Below are 19,193 nucleotides of genomic sequence, written 5' to 3' on the forward strand. Positions count from 1 at the left end.
TGCCACCTAGAATCACATGGAGATGTTTTTTATCTTAACACAGAAAAGGCCAAAACCGAGAAACCGACCCATTTGGGCAAAAACCATTTTAGGAGAAAAAACGACGCGTCATTTTTTGGGTCAATTTCGGTGAAAAAGAAATACGTTTTGAGTATTTTAAAATTTTATTTTAATTTTCTGTACCATAGGTTCATAACTAAAAATGATGGAGAAAGTGTTTAGTAGTTTGTTAGAGTTGGTAAGCTGTCATTTGTTGAGAATATGAGATAATGAGGGTTGATCATGAGAAAGAAACTTTGGAAGTCGTCATGTATAATATTATGCAGCGTCTGAAAAATGTGTGATAAAAAGATGAATTTGTAACATTTTTAATCTTTTCAACGAAGACAATGTGAGTGAATTAAAATCTGTATAACATTACCAGCCTCATATTAATACACATAATCAAACAATTCCCTATTATTGTACCCAAAAAAAAAAATCCCTATTAAAACAAAAAGAATTAACAAAGAATTCATTTTAAGTAGTACGTACTCAAAGGTACCTTTGGAAAACTATAAACCCAGTTGGTGCAAACTAATGTTGTTGACTACCAATGCATTGTGTAGGTGGGAAAAAAATAGAACATACCTAGCTCATGTGGTTCTTAAGATCGATCATGATCACCAACACCATCATCTGCAGCCTTCTGAGATCGATCTTGGGGCCTAATTGATTCCCAATTCATTGGAATATTGTCCGTCTTGTCTCCTTTGGCTCTCTTTGGTTGTTTTGTAGTCTTCTTTTTTTTTTTTGGTCAATTTTTGTAGTCTTCTTTAAATAGAGTGCCTGCATGCTGTTCTTAATTTCCTTGTAGTCTGGTCCTTCGTCTTGTTTAGTTGCTGACCAGCGTCTGTTTTACTTTCCGTTTTGGGTTGTTGCCTCTTAATAATGCTAGCAATTTTTGACGCGTTATACTGAGTTGGTGTGTCGTTTTGAGAAAAACTTACCTATATTGATAAGAGCTTATTTGACATCCTAAAAAATATTTTTTTTTAATTTAAATAATCTTTATATGATGCCCAGTTAAAAAAAAAAAAAAAAAATCTTTATGTGATAAAATTTAAAAGTATAAGTATCATTATATTATTGGATTGAGATAACAAATTAACGTTATCCATGTTGAAAGAAAATTTCTCTCAATTAGTTAATTTGTCTTTTGGTTTTAACCCCCCTTTTGCCGATGATGTTGGTCATTTTTTCTGTTGCATCACTTGTTTCAGTTTTGGGTCTCTTCCCTTTGAGTCGAAAAATAGAATTTTTTTTTTTTTTTGTTACATTAGAAGAAATCAAGACATGTAACTAATCTAATTCTAACCTCTCTTACCTCATCTATCCTCACCACAACCCTAAACTTGAATACTAGAATTCTTTCAACCAAAAAAGAAATGCTTGAATTTTTCTTTTCTTTTCTTTTCTTGTAGGTATTAATATATTATCCATTAGAGGTGTGAGAAACTAAACCAAATGAGGTACTTTTGATTTTGACCCTTTAAATGTGAGGTTTATGGAAGCAACCATGTTATGGTATGCACCGGTGAACTGGTGGCAGACCATTATGGTGTGTTTGGATTGAGGAAAAAAACTCAGCATTTAAGAAATTATATGCTCTAATTTCCTTGTTTGGGTCAATAAATACAGAATTTTGTAAATTCTAGGTGGAAAAAAACTTGGGATTTGAAGGCTGTAAATTCCAACTTTAAATTCCACCTAAATTTGTGTCATTTTCAAAATTCCAATTTTTACAAAAGAAAAATAAGTCGTGTCGACACTACCACCACTGCCGCCAACGTCATCACCACTAACACCACCACCCCCACTGCCGCTGCCGCCACCACCACCACCAACACCGAGACCGCGGCCGCCGCCACCACCATCATCACCGTCACCACCACCACCACCATCACCGTCACCGTCACCGTCACCGTCACCGTCGCCACCCCAATTTTAGCCACCACCATTTCTCCCACCCTTGTGGGCCATCACCCCTACCAATATGGTCAACTCAGTATAAACATCATTTTTATTGTTGCCACCATCACCATCACTCTTTTGAATTGATGCATCAAAAATTAAAACTACCATAAATTCCGTATTTAAACTCTATTATGTTTACATGTTATCCAAACAAGAGAATCTACATATTCTAGAATTTTAAATCACATCGTTTTAAATTCCGTCATTTGTGAATTCTTTAGAAATTTCAAACTATTTCATCCAAACGCACCATTAAGGAATAGATTAAATTACAGGCGGCCAACCAAATGTCAAAGAAAATGGGTTGGGTGGTCTGGTGACAGCAGATCTTCGCTCGGTAGATATGGGCTGTGAATAAAAACTTAAAAAGTGATGTTGAACTGCTGAACTGCGTGAAGCTCTAAATGGCTTTTTGCGATGATTCTTCGAGCATAAAGTAATTTAAAAATTATGAAATTTGACCATCTTCAGAGAAATAAGTGAACACTTAATAGTCGGTACCAACCCCACCAACCCTCTACCCCCCAATAAACCATTTCCAACTTTTATAGGCAGCCACTGAAGAACCAAAGTCCAAAAGATAGAAGACAGGTTATAAGTTATGGCTAATAGTAATGGTAGACAAAGCTTTAACAGCTTTATTACCAACTTCTTCATGATACAGCCAAATTCCAATCTTTAGATAAATCCCAAAAATTTAGTGCACATAAGACAAATAAGTTGCATTAGATGGTACGGATGAATATGTATATAGTCCAAGAGGACAGTATGTCAGACATTTTCTCATACGAAGAAACTATTGGGGTATTCAAAGAAGAAACCAACACTCAAATCAAAAGTTTGTTTAACAATGCTAAAGCCGGACAATGATGAAAAGCGTGTCTTTCTTTTCCTGATGAACTAACAAAACGACCATGTTCCCATATTCAATTTCAACCTTTAATATATAGAAGAAAAAAGGAATGAAATAACTGAGAAAGATAAATAAGAATGGAACAAAAAGAAAGAATCTAGAATTGAAAGGAGGACAATAGAGCACCACATTAATTCCATGGATCATCCCAGCCTTTAGGTCCCTCTCTCTTGACAAAATCAATTATGGCTTGGACAGCTTCATCAACTCTGTTAGAAAGGGAGTGATTCCCATATTCAATTTCAACCTTTTCCGCACCACCCATTGCTCTGCACAATCTGCATGAGTTTCAAAAATACCAACACGATTATTTAATCAAATCGTAGATTAAACCCTTGCACAGGCACACACAGTGTACACAAGCAACACAGGAAAAAACGTTTGCATGCTGTTTTAAAGGCATTAATAACCAAGATAAATATTTATTGTCTGTACATGAGGTTCTTAAACAACATGAATTAAATGTAAAAAAGAAAAGAAAAAAAAAAAGCAATAGTTTTTGTTTCTTACCTTTGGACCAATGCTTTCTTGTCAACATAGTCTGGCACATATTCGTCGGCCATGGAATAAATAACCTGCAGGAAAATATGACGACTTAATTTGTACTTTTTGATGTTGCAATGCACCAAACCAGAAAAGTAGCATCCTTCAGTACAAAAGCTAAACAAAACACATGCTTGCCAATAGAGATAAGTACCAAGAGGCTGATAATATATTGGTTATGTTTACTTAGTACTTAGCTGAATCTTTAAGCAATATTTTTATACCTTTGTCTTCCTGTGTTGTATTCTTTTTCCATTTTTTTCCCTTAAAAAATGTATTATTAATAACTTTCCCAACAACAAATATAGTAATTGTTTTATCCCAAATATTAAAAATTACTTCCTCTTTTAAATTCATGAACATCTCGGCTAATGATTTACTTCAAAGTATGATACATTACAAACACTCTTCCTAGCAAATAAGAAAATTAAATAAGGGATACACTACCTGGCAAGGTGTGTTAGCCATGTGCCCAAGTCTTAACCTCAGCTGGTCATCAGTAAGGTCAGAACTAAACATGTCATCATCCCCATTGTATGCACAAAGGGAGTGATACCTGCAAGGCATTTGGTTCTTTAGACAAGGAAGAGTAGCATAAAAGAATTACAATACAGTATTCAGTGGCTGCGTAGCAAGACAATGTCTTAATGAGGTGGTGCAAATTATGTTGACACATCACAATGACACCTAATAACAATTTCCAGTTTTAGAAGAAAAGATTGGAATGAGATCAAAGAGATCTTAACTAACTTATTCACAGCGGCAACAAAGCTCACATAGCCTATAAGTAGAAGGGAACAAAACATTCATATAGATCAGCTCTCCCAAAAGACCAAACTTTTAACAGTTTTACTTACAATTACAGTGCCCTATAATAAGAACTAAGAATATATGTGATTATTTTATAAAGAAAATGAGAATTATGATCCTCAACACCCATGATGGGGAGCCTGTGTATAACTGCTTTCCCTATTATATATATCCACAATAATTTATAACTAGTAGATTTAAATGATTGAAATAGAGAGCCAGAGAGGTCACCAGTTAGTGTCTAATCTGCAGATTCAGGGCCTCGGAGTTGGTATAACAATCAAGAGCAGATAAATGCAATCAGTTAACATTGTCACCACAACAAATTAATAGGATTACTTAAGAATGCATCCATATGATTTCACTTATTAGCCAGTTCGAATCTTCAGTTATATACAGACTGTGCCAAAATGGTGGTTTACCAAAACAATGGTGGAAGATGGTTCCAAGCCACCATATACCAATTGCTTCATAGTGACAGTATCAGGAGTACCATATCCACATAATCAAAATCAAGAATCTTTATAGTGGCTCTTCTAAAAACTAATGATAATGTATGTTTCTATATTTTTCCATATCAACATTGTCAGTTCCATTAATATTGTGCAATCAAATGCAAACCTATAAATGTGACATTTTCAAACCTATTCTTTCCAACAAATATCACCCCAATACTGGTAATAATTAATTCCATTTTTATCTTATTACTTCAGATAATAATAAACGGTTGTATACCCACCGATAGGCTGTTATTGGGGCTCCTGCATCTGCTTCACTTGGCATTAATTCAGACCCACGGCCTTCACTTATCATGGTAGAAGCCAAGTCAATCATAGCAGCTGTTTCAGGAAGTGTTGCTCTGTACTCCCGATCACTGACTGGAGCCTGAACATTTTAATTGGCACTATGACCAAAGATTCAAGTAAAGGTGCAACATGTAGACATCAAGGACAGAAGATGTTGCGACAAGCAAAGAATAAAACTTTCACATCAATCATCAGACATCAAATGCTGGAACTTTCACATTTAGAAATTAAGGCAACATCTGTGCGAATACAATTATTTTACCCTTAATTTCTTGCAATCTACTAATTTGGTGTGCTTGTATGTGTTTATGCATTATGTTTACACGTAAGGATGCGCTTCAAGTTATGCACAAGCAACTCAGTATGTAAACCACAAACTCCAAATAGCGATACCAAGTAGACCCCCAGCCTACACTGTACCAGGCACAGGAGAGTATTGCATTCCGCTCACACTGTAAACCCTAAAAAACCACACAATTCTGGAAACTGTGGGTCAATGATTAGCAATGAATCCGTGCAGCTAAGATGTCTTTCTGTTGTGGGTCGCTGATACAACTATAAAGGAATGTTTTATCTATGCAAACCATCTAGACCAAAACTAGGTCATAGTTGATTAGATACTCATATCAAATAGTTCATAACTCATAAGGATAAACCTTGATAATCTGTCACTGTCGCATGTTAATCCATTGCAGAAACTAATACATTGTAAGCATCAAGATGCAAGAAATGGTTTACTATTAGGGAAATGCATGTGAAACTTTTATATATAAAGAATCAAAGTATGGAAAGTACACTACCTGCAGAATGGCAGCACGGACTGCTCGGGAGCATGCAGCACCTGTGCGTATATAGTGTACAATATCCTAGAGTCATAACCAAAAACATGAATTCTAATTATACTCCTAAAAAAGTAATAAAGATGAGTGCTCCAATTAACTTAAGAAGCTGAAGTCTAAGATGCAATCAGCACAAACCTGACAGCCAGTACTATGGCCAAGCAGTACCACACCCTCAGAATCTTCTTTGTTTATAAAATGACTGATCAACTGATCAAGTTCCATTGCGTCCTTCAATACATAAGGCAACGGTATCTTGTAAGTAAAAGTAGCAAAATTCGTAACTTCAATACCCAAGCCCCAAAGAGAAAGAGAGAAGATAAAAAAGCGATCAAAGTTCATATCTTCCAGCCCAACTTATCCCAATTGAAAAAAGAAAGCTTAAAAAATGAAGAATCTAAAACTAATAAAAACTTGATGAAAAGGTCCAGACCAGTCACCATGGATCTTTTAAAGAATATAGATACAAGTGAACCCAACGGTCTTGGAAGAATACTATACAGCACTTAAAAACATAGAAAACAATGCATGAATCAAAAACCTATAAAGAATAAGCATCCGATAGCTTAAAACAAGTTACTTGTTTCAAGCTGGAAGTGCCATATCCACTGTATGAAGATGACATGAGTAGTTGAACAAGTGACCATTTCTCCTTTTCCAAAGCGATTGCAAGAGGTTCCAAGTATCTGTAAAGCACATTAAAAAAATAATAATAAGATAAGATAGGAATAACAAAATTTTTAAAGAACTGCTTTAAGCACCCAACAATATTGTACAGTGAATCTCTCTTCTTAAATGAAGAAAGCCACTCTCAGTTAAAGTCATGCATAAGATGTAATCTAGTAACACAAACTAACATTGATGATGGAAGACAATGTCCCTTCAAAAAAAGTTAGAAATGTAATGTCACATACTCTGTTGCCAGAAAACCATCAGTCAGTCCACCAATAAAAATGACTTGCTGTCTATAATCACCAGTTTTAAATGCAACCTGCATGGTAAGGATAATTATCATCAACACATCATTCAAAAAATTAAATGTATAAGCACACAAGCTAAACTGCTAAAGGTGAGCACAATCACAGTGATTGAGATTGCTATCATTCTTATGATGCGGCTCTCACATAGTTACCAGTGAACTACTTCACATATATTTTGTACGATGCCATAACCCATCTTAACCCTGTCACCCAAGTTTCAAAATTTCAACTCAAATTCTGATATCAGTAATTGGTAGCTAAAAATCAAATGCTTGACATAAATTTATCCAACACATTCAAATTCAACACACAAAAAATGCGTTTTTCAGATAACAAAGAATCACCAGCTTCCAAACAGAGATCGAGCTACCAAACTCCATCACCCACTCAAATTCGAATCAAATGCACCACATTGCAGACAAAAAGTAACATAAATTTGCAATTTTTTTTATTCAAGTTTCAAAAGAACTAACGGACCTGAATAGGTTTGGGGCCGTACTTGAAGAGCACACCTCGGAACCGATTCTTCCGTACAACGGAACCGGAAGAGTCACCGGCACCACCCGAAGCGGAGTCGGTGCCCATCTTGACGGTTCCGAACCGGTCCGACCGGCCCCGGACAACGCCGGAGAACCACGAACCGGTCGAAGTCGATGAAGGAGAAGACGAAGAAGACATAGACAGTGACCGATTTCAAACCATCATTTTGCCAATTTCTACGTTTACGGTTCGGGTTCGGGTTCGGATTTTAGATTAGTCTGCAATCTGCATCACCAGTTCACCACCCAGGACCAGGAGACTGTCGAGCTCTCTGGTCTCTTCGTCTCTGTACTAACTGTCACAGCTGACGTGGCAAGTGATGGACACCCACGTGGTTGGGCTTCAGAGTCAACCATTTGGCCCAAGGTTGGGGAAGCAATACCTCTCCAATTACAGACTGACTGGAATGGGCCAGCATTACAAAGGAGTATCTGGATTTCCTTTTGTCAAGGGTTGGCCCAAGAAAATGATAGCACATAAAAATGTTGTACCACTAAAATACACCCATGAGATAAAGATTATATGACATGGTACGTATCAAAATTTTGGTTTCACGAGGTACTAGATTTTTTATTTTTTTATTTAGAAGAAGCTGTGATTTTATTAAATCAAATATCAGTGTACATTGCTTCAAGAAGCCATGAAGGCATTACATCAGTCCAAAAGGACACACCTACGTGAGATTTAGCATAGTGAGCTAACTAGTGAGCCACCCGGTTTGTCACCCGGCGTCTAAACTGACAAGTGGCCTCCATAAAAGACGCCATCCGTAATCTCACCTCCTCCACCAAGACACCATCAGCATGCAGACTTGGGAGCTTCATCCATAATGCAGCGAACAGCAAGCTCAGCATCCATTTTAAGAATAACATGTTGAAAGCCCAAATCGGTCGCCAAGGTTAACCCCAACACCGCAGCCAATAATTCAGTAACATAAGGCGAAAAGGAGCCCGAAATTTGTTTTGTCGCTGCAACCAAAACACAACCAGTATTGTCACGGAGCACCGCCCCCAATCCACAGTGGCGCTGCACACTTGAGACAATGTCATCCACGTTGATTTTAACCACCCTATAAGGCGGTTTTTTCCCAAGAACCAGGCCCATGCCACACCGGAATGGTACCCAATGGTCTGGCAGTTGCCTCTCTGTATTCATTCACGTAGTGAACCAAATGACAATAAGAAATCTCAAGATCCCCCCTCGCATTGTTATGAACCAAATCATTCTGGAGATTCCAAATACCCCAGCATAGGAAAGCAGAGATAGTCATGTCTTCCTTAGTAAGCACCTGCAGACCAAATTGCACCAAATCCATCACAGACCCCCCCATCGGCCACCCCACAGCTTCACTTAAGAAGGAATATCCCCACGAGGTACTAGATTTGTGTAAACATGATTCCTGCAAAATTAAATGAACAAGAACACGTGTACAAAATAAATGTATTGTATTTATGATTTAGGGTTACAATTTCTGATTTTTGCTTTTCACAAGAAAAAGACTCCTCTGATTCAATCTCCAAGGTTTTGATCTTGATTCAAGGGTGATGAACACTTAATCTTGAATAAGAAAAGTGGTGAAAGAGTTGGCGCTGTATTGGGCATGATGGCTGTTTCACAAACTTGATGAAATGTGTAGAGAGAATTTCTGAGTCTTTTGGATGTTTTCTTTGTCAAAAGATTGTCTCATTCTTCTGTTGTGAAGCCGTGTATTTATAGGCACTTTAGGGTCCTTGATAGACTCTAGATTTTGATTTGGGCTTTTGATCTGAGCCCGTGTAATTTAATCCTTAAAGTGACCCAATAAAATTTAATTCCCATGATTCAGAAGTTTACAAACTAATTGGACTAATTTAGATCAAAGCTCATCGATTTAGTTTAATTGGCAAGGCCCTCAGAATATTGTCATGTGCTATCTTCGGGCCCATTTTGTTGGAGTAGTCACACGCCACGTGTCATAATTTAATAGGCCACGTAATCCATGTAGACTTAATTTTAACCGGTCAAAATTTGATTTATTGACCACCCAACAATTGTTAGTGATTTTTTTAATCACCAAAATTAATGTGTCTACAATTTGAAACCTTCAATCTCCATCCTATAGAATGAGATTGCACATATACTGTCTATAACATAAATGTTTAAATTTAATAGTTGTTTGACATGGAAGAGGTTTAATCATTTTAATTTTAGGGCTAATTACAAATAAATCAATAAAACTTTTCAAAATTACATTTTAATCAATGCACTTTTTTAGAATTTCATTTTAGTCACTATTGACCAGAATGAAAAAAAAAATGAATTACAATAAATTAATAAACATACATTATTATTCATATTTAGATTTGTATTAGGTTTGTATTTAACTGCTACGCAACAAAACGACTTAGGGTTTAGCCCTCGGCCTAGACCTAAACCCTAAGATGGTTCATTTAATTGATTTCTTGGGAAATCAATTCCTTTGAATTTTTTAGGGGAAGGAAATGTTAAATTCTATTTCATGTGTTTGGTAAGTTTGAAAAAGTAAATTAGGAATTAAGTCAGTTTTTCAATTATACCCTCATTTATTATTTATTTTGAAATAATAGTATGGTTAGTTTTGTCCAAAAAGAAGCAATAAATGTTTTTCCAAAAGGGGGAAAAACAAAACCCAAAGTAAATTAGGAATTAAGTCAGTTTTTCAATTATACCCTCATTTATTATTTATTTTGAAATAATATCAGAGTTAATTTTGTTCAAAAAGAAGTAATAAATGTTTTCCCAAAAGGGGGGAAAACAAAACCCAAGCTGGAGCAAGGGTTTCATTTTCCTCCCAATAAGGGCATCAGATTCCCTTAGGCCATGAATTGATTTTTCTTCCCTATACTTACCAAACATGCGAATGAAATTGATTTCTCATTCTCAATCCTCTAAAACTTGAACCAAACGAATCCTAAGCCATAAGCTCTGGAACCCTAATTCTAAACCATAAACCTTATTTATATACCGTACACCTCATTTCTATACCCTAAACTAAAAAGAGCAACATCATAATTTTACACCTATGAGTAATGAAAAACAGGGATGGATAAATTAGTATTTTCCAATGCACTAAAATGCATGACATCATTAAGTGGATTTGGCTTAGTGACTAAAATGGGATATAATTTCAAAACTATTGACTTTTATGAGAAAAAAAAAATTTACATTGACAATTATGTAATATTGAAATGTTTTATTGATTTAAATGTAATTTTCTAATCATTTTACTATATATAGCACTAGCATCCCGCATTTGCTCCCACGAGTGCAAAGCGGCTCTTTGTATTGTGCAAACATTGATATTTTGACAAGCGTAATCAATTTAATAGATAACGGAAAGTAAATTTGGAAAAATTAATTAAGGAGAGAGAGGCGGCAAACCAATTCTCATGGGCGGGAAAGTAAATTTGGGAAATAAATAGATAACCGACCATTGGATTTTAGCCGAAATGATCTTTGTCATTCGGGCCTGAAGATAATTCAAAAACCGTTCTATTTTTTATATAGATTTACGGCCATTTACCTGAGTGTTTTTCTTCTAGAAAATTTTTAATATCTTTAGGATTTAAATTTCCAAGAAATATATAGATATGGATTAAACACATAATCCAATAGGTACTACTAGTATTGGGCTTAACTAGTTGCTTCAATCTTGTTAACTTATTTATTTATTTTTTTTGTAACCAAGGGTGTTCTAGAACAACTTTCACGCACTAGACTAGTCCTTTGGGCCGGTCAAAGGCAGACAATCCACGCTGGGCCTAAGGGATTCACAAGAGATTTTACCTCCCTTGCTTCCTGTCTCTAAGGGTCGAACTGGAGACTCGAATTCGGGTGTCTGGGTTTATAACTACACCTCCGAACCAACTCCTCCAACACCTTAGAGTTTGTCAACTTATTTTTCACAACTTAATTAATTGATTTTGACAATTATATGTAAGATATAAGGTCAATGACACCTTGCATTTTCAAATAAAGGCCTTAAAAGTTTTCCTACTAATATGGCAAACGTAATTATGTAAATTTGAAAATAATTGTTTCCAAAATTTGTAGGATTGTGCTGTGATGCCATATGGATATCTAGGTACATATTGATCACAGAAATAGGTTAAATGATTGACCATGAAATCCAAACCCACCAACTTGTGTAGATGGAGACTTTAATGGTATTCAACATACACAAAAATCGCTCGATATGAGTCATATGACACTTAATATAACTTGCTTTAATTAATATGGTTTTCAAGCTCAAGTCAAGTTGGGAGCAAGTCCCACTCAACTACCCATATAATTATTACCACCTTATAATATATTATGAGGAAATTACATATTTGGTCCACTTACTTCATAGCTAGTTCATTTTTGGTCTATGATCTTTTTTAAGTTCGATTTTAGTTCACTTATTATCTAACATGTTCGGTTTTGGTCCATTTCGTCTATTTTGAATGGATGCTGTTAATTTAAGGAACAAATATGTAATTTTTTCATAAGAAATTATAAAATAAAAACAAAACAAATAAAAAAATAAAAATAAAAACAAAACCAAAAACCTCTTCCCAACCCCAAGCCTTTCCCGACCACCTCCACCCCCACCCAACGCATTCCCGGCCCCGCCCCCTTGCCCGACAAATATGTAAGGTGCAGCGACCATGACAGTTCGTGTGGAAGGACTCCGATGCTTAGCACTAACGTGCAAAACATATTGGATTTTTCATCATCAATTTAAACAAGATTAACAAGTTAAACTTAATTGCTATCTTATTAAAAGTACATGACTGAAATTGTCAAAATAAAAATAAAAAAATCGAACCAAAGTGAAAAAATTTTAAAAGTATAGAACCAAAAATATCATTTGGCCTAATTTTTTTAATGTTCATATTAAGCTCCGAAAGCATACAATTAATAGTGGCACTCATTGGAATTTTGGGACTACTGGTCACTAGTGCATTGAATGGAATTAGTAGGGTCAATTGGAATCAAAAGAATTGAAAGGTGGGCTCAAAAAAAGAAACGACCCTAGATTAATACATTAGTAAATTGACATTCCATATCATGAATATTTATATATGCCCTCTTAAAGTCTTGACTCTTGACCATATCATAATGACATTGTGGGTTTTCTGCGCACGGGGGTCCTTTAATTTAAGCATATGATATTGTAGTTATGTGGATTCTATTATATAAAGTGTACTGTAAAGCCATTATTGACTTGCTTATGATTGCTTTCGATCGAGGCTCTCTAGTGTACAAGAGCTAGCTAGCGTGATCCTTCAAAGGATAGAAGCTACTCAAAATCAAAAGTTAAATCAACATGACCAATATTTCTTTTGATTGGATGTGCAAGGAAGGATAGATAGTCATTTGTAGTGCTCTCTCTCTCTATCTTTGTCTCTCTCACGCCCTCTTGCTTTCTCCCTCTCGATCATATACGTGGAGGGAGACAATAAACAAATAGTTATCTTTTAAGTGAAAATATTCAACAGATTATAAAAGTTCAGATCATTTACATATGAGTTTTGTGTTAATATTATACTTATTTCGAGAAGTGTGATGTCATTCATTATATAATAATAACATAAGCGTCATACCATACAATCCTATTTTCATACATAAATAAGATTCACTATATATTTTTTATGTTGATATTATATTTATGATCAAAACGACATTGTTTTTAGCATTTAAGAGTTATATTATAGTCCCCATAAAAATGAAAATACCGGCCATTTGTACTAGGTGAATTTCACTACCTATAAACTTATTAGAGAGATGATATCAATGTGGTAGCTAGCAGAATTCTATTAATTATAAGCATGAATAAGGTGATGAGAAATGTATGTTATTGGATTGTAAGATTTAAGTTATTTAACTGAAAAAACATGTGTTTTATAATCTAATAACTCATCATTCTCATACTTATGTATGCTTTCATTTTTCATATTTATAAGATAATTCTTTCGACAACAGATGAAGTCTAACATAAAAAAATTTAAATAGAAGATCCCAACTAACAAATAAAAAGGCTAATACTAGCTTTTCACTAGTCACGCTTCAATAAATTAAGTCTATGAATATTAATGAGTAACTTGGTAATGTTGATGAGTTTGAATATTCGTACAAATGGAAGACAATCAAAAGGTTTTGGCTCAGAGGAAAAGTAATGATTGTGAAGTCGATCCTTTTTATCTCGTCCTCATTGTATATGTATAATATTTATATAGCTAGTGTAGTAGTGTGCCACCACCATTTGAATTTATTATTTTAAAGCAGCTTTGTGCCCACGAACACTAAGCCCATCATATCAACTGATCATGAGCAACAAAAAAATAGCTATATCTCTCATGCTCTAGACTTCAGTTCTCATCGAGATTGAAGCTTATACAATTATTTGTTTTGCAGCCTTTAACATTTAATTATATGACAAGTTGGTACTACAGATAATGTTGATTATTCTCTTGCTTATGATTATTAATGTGGTATCATGTCCCTGATCTTGATTTTTGAGTGCCAATAATTTTTTCGTTTTACATAGAGAATTTCTGGATTTTACTACACGATAGAGATTACGTGGAAACACGTGTAACAAGGCCAATTTCTGTAGCCATTATATATATATGTTGTTTCTCTCACACACTGACACACTTATATATATAGGGTAATGCTTTTCTAAGGTAAGATATTTAAAATGTTATCGATCTAAACTAAAAATACACTTAATTAATAATTTATATCGATAGTCTAAGAAAATATTATATAGCCTAATTTCTCTCCAATTCGAAGAAAAACGTGCATATGATTTGCCTATTGATCCCTACTGATATATCAATGTGATTGCGAATCGATTCACAATCCATACTTGTAAAAATTTATACGTTTCTTATCTAATTTTCCTGCAAAGTTGATTATCATTATTTAAATTTTAACAGTTAAAATATACAATTTAAGTTTTGAACATATATCATCCATTTATGCGGTTAATCGTACTGGGGTAGTTCAACTGTGTGTGCATATATATAGGCCTCTTTCGTTGAGATATATTTCATATTAAACATAATGAGGTATGACTAATGAGATTCATTTTGCATTGTAATTCGATGATCGAAACCGTTTATTTTCTAAGTCTCTATAAAAGGATCATCTTTGCAAAAAATTAGATAAATCGGAAATCGTTTAATCATTTGATTAAAGGGCCATCATTTCAAGTGTTAATTAAATCCATATATTTGTCTATTTTTTCTATTACAATTAGATGTCTTAATGGTTTCCGATTTACGTACTTAATTTTTTGTAAGGATGATTCTTGTATAGAGACTTAGAAAATAGACGCTTCAATCATCGAATTACAATGCATAGTGTGTCTCATTATGTTTAAGATGAGGTGTATATATATATATATTATAAGGTAACTAGTTAGTAAGATAATACGACGGTAACTATCATTTTTAACTCACTACACAATGTAATCTCATGATCCAAACCATTTGTTTTTTAATTAAATTCTCATTCAAAGATAACCCTTACAAAAAAAATCAACAAAATCGAAAATCGTTTATATAGTCAACTATTAGTAAGCTAATTGTGCTCATGTAAATGGAAGAACACAAGTTTTTCAATAAAACATGAAATAATTGGAATGATAATCAAATGACTAAATGATCGATTTCTGATTTGGTTGATTTTTTGTAAGGTTGATATTTGAAGGGAACCTAAAATATGAACAATTTGGATCATGAGATTACATTATGTAATGAGCCCAAAAGAGTGGTTAGTATCGTATTATCTTACTAACTCGTTAACGCTAAAATATTTATATATATTAAATGCCTGTAGGGAACATATTTTGACAAATATAATTAAATAAATACTCCACCAGAGAAGAGAGAAACCCAGATGGTGCTCCACTAAAAAAGCAAGGGTCCCAAAATAAGTACTAAATGAGGAATAAGTGTATCTATGCTTACTATAGTTATTAATTTACATGAGTTGCATGAGTTAGAAACTTAGAAGGGTATATGCCATATGTCGAGCTCGGTTTGTATATTGTACGTCAATAGACTCGATCAACACTCAAGTTACATATTTGACATATTAATTTGTGATTGATTAAAAATAAAAATGTATAGGCATGAACAAATAGTCAAAGTGATTTTCAACCACCAAATTTCCCCAATTTCTTGAATTTAACAGGAAACATAATATTTTGACAGAGAAAAAAAAAAGTAAGAAATACATGTAGTTATATATCAAAATCCAAACCAACACCTAAATCATACAACGCTAAACATGCGGCGGACAACATTTTTTCACTCATATGTGATCGTACGTACATTTTTTCTCTCAACTTCGTATGTAATTTAGTCAATTTTTCTCCATGCTCTTTTCCCTCTCTTTTCTTAGCTCTCAAATTTTAATTAATTTATAATAATCAATTACTTTTTATTGTTAATATGGATAGATTAAATTATGTATTCATAAGATATTTAAAGTTTAATTATATATTTTAGTGAAACATGTCATCTCAAAGAGTTATTTAATGATTCATTATTTTTGTTTTTGTGATGTTTCTTGAATGAATAATTTAATTTTACTGGTCATCAAAGGCCATTAATTAATTAAAGAGTGAATTATCACAAACATATGGGCTACACTGTACCCCGGCCAGCTTGTCCCTTCACCATATATATATATATATATTATATTTATATAGGTATCAAAACCGAAAAGAAAAATTCTTTTTGCCCACTGCTTTCTCAAAAACAACTATCCTATTCCCACCCAAATTACATATCGTTTGGTGATGCATGTTTTTCTCTAATTTTTTTTTTATGGGGAATAAGGACATAGCCTAAACACAATTAAGAAAATTTATATGGTCACTAATTATATTTAATTTCTTCCAACTTCGAGTTGACTAAAATGAATTATATACCCACTTTTAATTATATTATATAGGCACCTCCTTAATACATTAAAATGTTGATTTTGTGAAACAGGTCATGCCTGGCCTCTTAGAAAGAGAAGCCCAATGTAAACATATATGGTGTTTAATACTTTCCAATGTCTGGCCTCTGGGCATGTATTACTTTTTTTTTTCTTAATTATTTTTTTGTTAGAGAAAATGAAATCGAACTTGAGTACGTATGGGGCAACTTTACAGCCCCTCTACTAAATGCTTTCTTTTCTTATTTTTTTTCAACTGAGGATTAAACAAACCCTAGTTAATTAATTAATTAGATCAGCATTTGGGCCATTTCAGTCCTCTGACCTAACCCTAGCCCCGCACTATAAGACATTGATTCTGCATACAAAACGCATCACTACTGGACATACATGTACGTGTCTCTCTTTCTATGCAACCCTGGGTGGCCTTAGTGTTTTCCCACCACTATAAATACCCAAGCTCACCTCTCTTGTGCTTAGGCACTGATAATATTCATCATCAGCTTCAAGACAACAGAGAAAACAAATATAGCTAGCTACCTGACATCATAAATCACTTTCTCAGAAAAAAAACCCACAATTTTTTTCGCTCCCAATTAAGTATAAATATATATCTGTGTTTATATATTGAGGATATTATACTGGTTTTGTGGTGCTCAAAATAGGAAGCCAATAGAAGAAGCTAGCTCGCTAGCTTAAATTTGCATATATACCTCTTGTAGCCAGCAAAAAAACAGAAAGCTTCTGTGTCTCTCTGTTTCTCTCCGTCTCTCTTTTTTCTGCAGCCAGCAAGAAATTTTTGCAGGCCATTTTTTTTAGCGACAAGTGGGCGCGTTTTTTTGTTGTCACAAAATTAAGGTACAGTGGTCCAAGAATTAATAATTATGTGGGGTATTTTCAATTTCTTGAGGCTTACGTTTGTTACATGAGTATTTTGGATAATTAATTTGCATTAAAATTTGTGTTTGGCAGGTTAATTTCAATTAACAATGAGAATTATTCCCATGTGTGCCTGCAAACAAGTGATGCAGCCCATGGTGAGCTTCCAAGGGCCGCCGGGGCAGCTGACCATGGACCACCCCTTCTTCCGCCGCAAAGACAAGGTTGTGATCGTGATGGGCGCCACCGGGACCGGAAAGTCCCGGCTGGCCATCGACCTCGCCACCCATTATCCGGCGGAGATCATAAACTCCGACAAAATGCAAGTGTACAAAGGCCTTGATATCGTCACCAACAAGGTCACTGAGGAGGAGTGTCGCGGCGTACCCCATCACTTGTTAGGCGAAGTTGACCCCAATTCCAACTTCACATCCAATGATTTCAAACATTATGCATCTTTGGCCATTGAATCCGTTTTGGAGCGAGACCGCCTCCCAATTATTGCTGGCGGCTCCAATTCCTACATCGAAGCTTTGGTGGACGACCACGCGGAGTTTCAGATCAAGTACGAGTGTTGTTTTCTTTGGGTTGATGTGTCTCTGCCGGTGCTCAACTCCTTTGTATCCGACCGCGTCGATAAGATGGTGAAGGTGGGGTTGGTCGATGAGGTCAAGAGAATCTTCGATCCTACTACTTCTGAGGTTGAGTACACGCGCGGGATCAGACGAGCGATTGGGGTTCCTGAAATGGATCAGTATTTGCGTGCCCAAGCCAGTGGAAACGATCATGAAACCCAAGAGAGGCTTTTTAAAGCAGCCGTTTCGAGCATTAAGGAAAATACTTGCATCTTGGCGCGTCGCCAACGCCAAAAAATCCGCCGCCTGCAAAGCAAGTGGAATTGGAACATGCACCGCCTCGACGCCACGGACGCTTTCTTGAAGCACCGTGGCGACGGGGACCAAGCATGGCAAAAACTCGTGGCCAGACCCGCCACCAGAATTGTTGAAAACTTCTTGGTAGACTCAATACCCACAATTCTTCCGCCTGATACTGTCACCACCGCCGCCGCCGCTGCCACTGCCACCGTTTTAGCCGGACAAGTATCTATGCCGGCCATTGCCGCCGCAACACGCTAGCTAGCTAGCTAGGGGAAGTTGGGCCTACACAATCTCCATTTGACATGATGATACATGGCAGGCTACTGCGGTTTTCTTCCTTCATTGTGAGACTAATATATGACTACCGTAAAAAAAAAAAAAAAAAAAAAAAAATCTTACAAAGAACTGAAAACAAAAAAGATTGTTACTGTTTTTGGAGTCTTTGCTCTGAGGGGAGACGACGTTGCTGTCAGGTGGTTAAGTAAAGTACCTTACATTGGGGCCGTACAGTTGGAAGCATTTTAGAAATCCATACTGGCTCCTAAAAATTAAATAAATAAATAAAAACTTAAAAAGTGGGAAGGTTGGTGACTTTGTGCACGCTCGCTCGAACGCACTTTGAGCTTTGTGTGTTTCCGTACCGGCGCTGTGCGGTGCGCGCCTGCAATGAAATCAATCATCAATCATGAATTGGAAATTTGGAAGTGATGCAATTACGCTGTGGGGTCCATGGTGATTTGTGATGTGAGAGTCGTCCCAATAACCCCCTGGACCCCACCCAGTCAGTGAGCGAGCGAGCGAGCGGAGAGTGGCGTTTTGGTCTTTTTCCTTGTGTGCGTGCCGTCTTTTTGACATCATGAGTCATGAGATCTTTTACTTTTATTCACATGTATATTGCTAATTTTACTATGATGTACACATGATTGGAATTTTGAGAATTTATGCAGGCTTGCATTTGGTGCTTCCTTCCAAAACAACTTTATATATGCTCTTATGTGTGTACTGTGTAGGATCTACTGAAAGATTTGTAG

At 35.5% G+C, this 19,193-nt stretch overlaps 2 protein-coding genes across 2 annotated transcripts; one reads left to right on the top strand and one right to left on the bottom strand.

Annotated features, from left to right (window-relative positions):
• Positions 1-2,723: 2,723 nt before the first annotated feature.
• On the bottom strand, positions 2,724-7,703 carry LOC147294173 (alpha/beta-Hydrolases superfamily protein). Its single transcript, XM_086232388.1, has 9 exons — positions 7,385-7,703; positions 6,842-6,918; positions 6,508-6,613; positions 6,066-6,158; positions 5,889-5,954; positions 5,022-5,167; positions 3,920-4,028; positions 3,440-3,504; positions 2,724-3,207 (listed from the first exon to the last, which is right to left on the bottom strand). The coding sequence occupies exons 1-9, from the start codon at positions 7,583-7,585 to the stop codon at positions 3,060-3,062; spliced, it is 1,011 nt and encodes a 336-aa protein (XP_086088514.1). The 5' UTR covers positions 7,586-7,703; the 3' UTR covers positions 2,724-3,059.
• Positions 7,704-16,928: 9,225 nt separating this feature from the next.
• Positions 16,929-19,144, top strand: IPT5 (isopentenyltransferase 5). The gene is made up of 2 exons (XM_086232049.1): positions 16,929-17,263; positions 17,378-19,144. The coding sequence occupies exon 2, from the start codon at positions 17,395-17,397 to the stop codon at positions 18,418-18,420; it is 1,026 nt and encodes a 341-aa protein (XP_086088175.1). The 5' UTR covers positions 16,929-17,263; positions 17,378-17,394; the 3' UTR covers positions 18,421-19,144.
• The last annotated feature ends 49 nt before the right edge of the window (positions 19,145-19,193 follow it).

This window comes from Dryas octopetala, chromosome 2 (genome assembly GCF_963921425.1).
Source record: "Dryas octopetala chromosome 2, drDryOcto1.1, whole genome shotgun sequence".
Classification (NCBI taxonomy): domain Eukaryota; kingdom Viridiplantae; phylum Streptophyta; class Magnoliopsida; order Rosales; family Rosaceae; genus Dryas; species Dryas octopetala.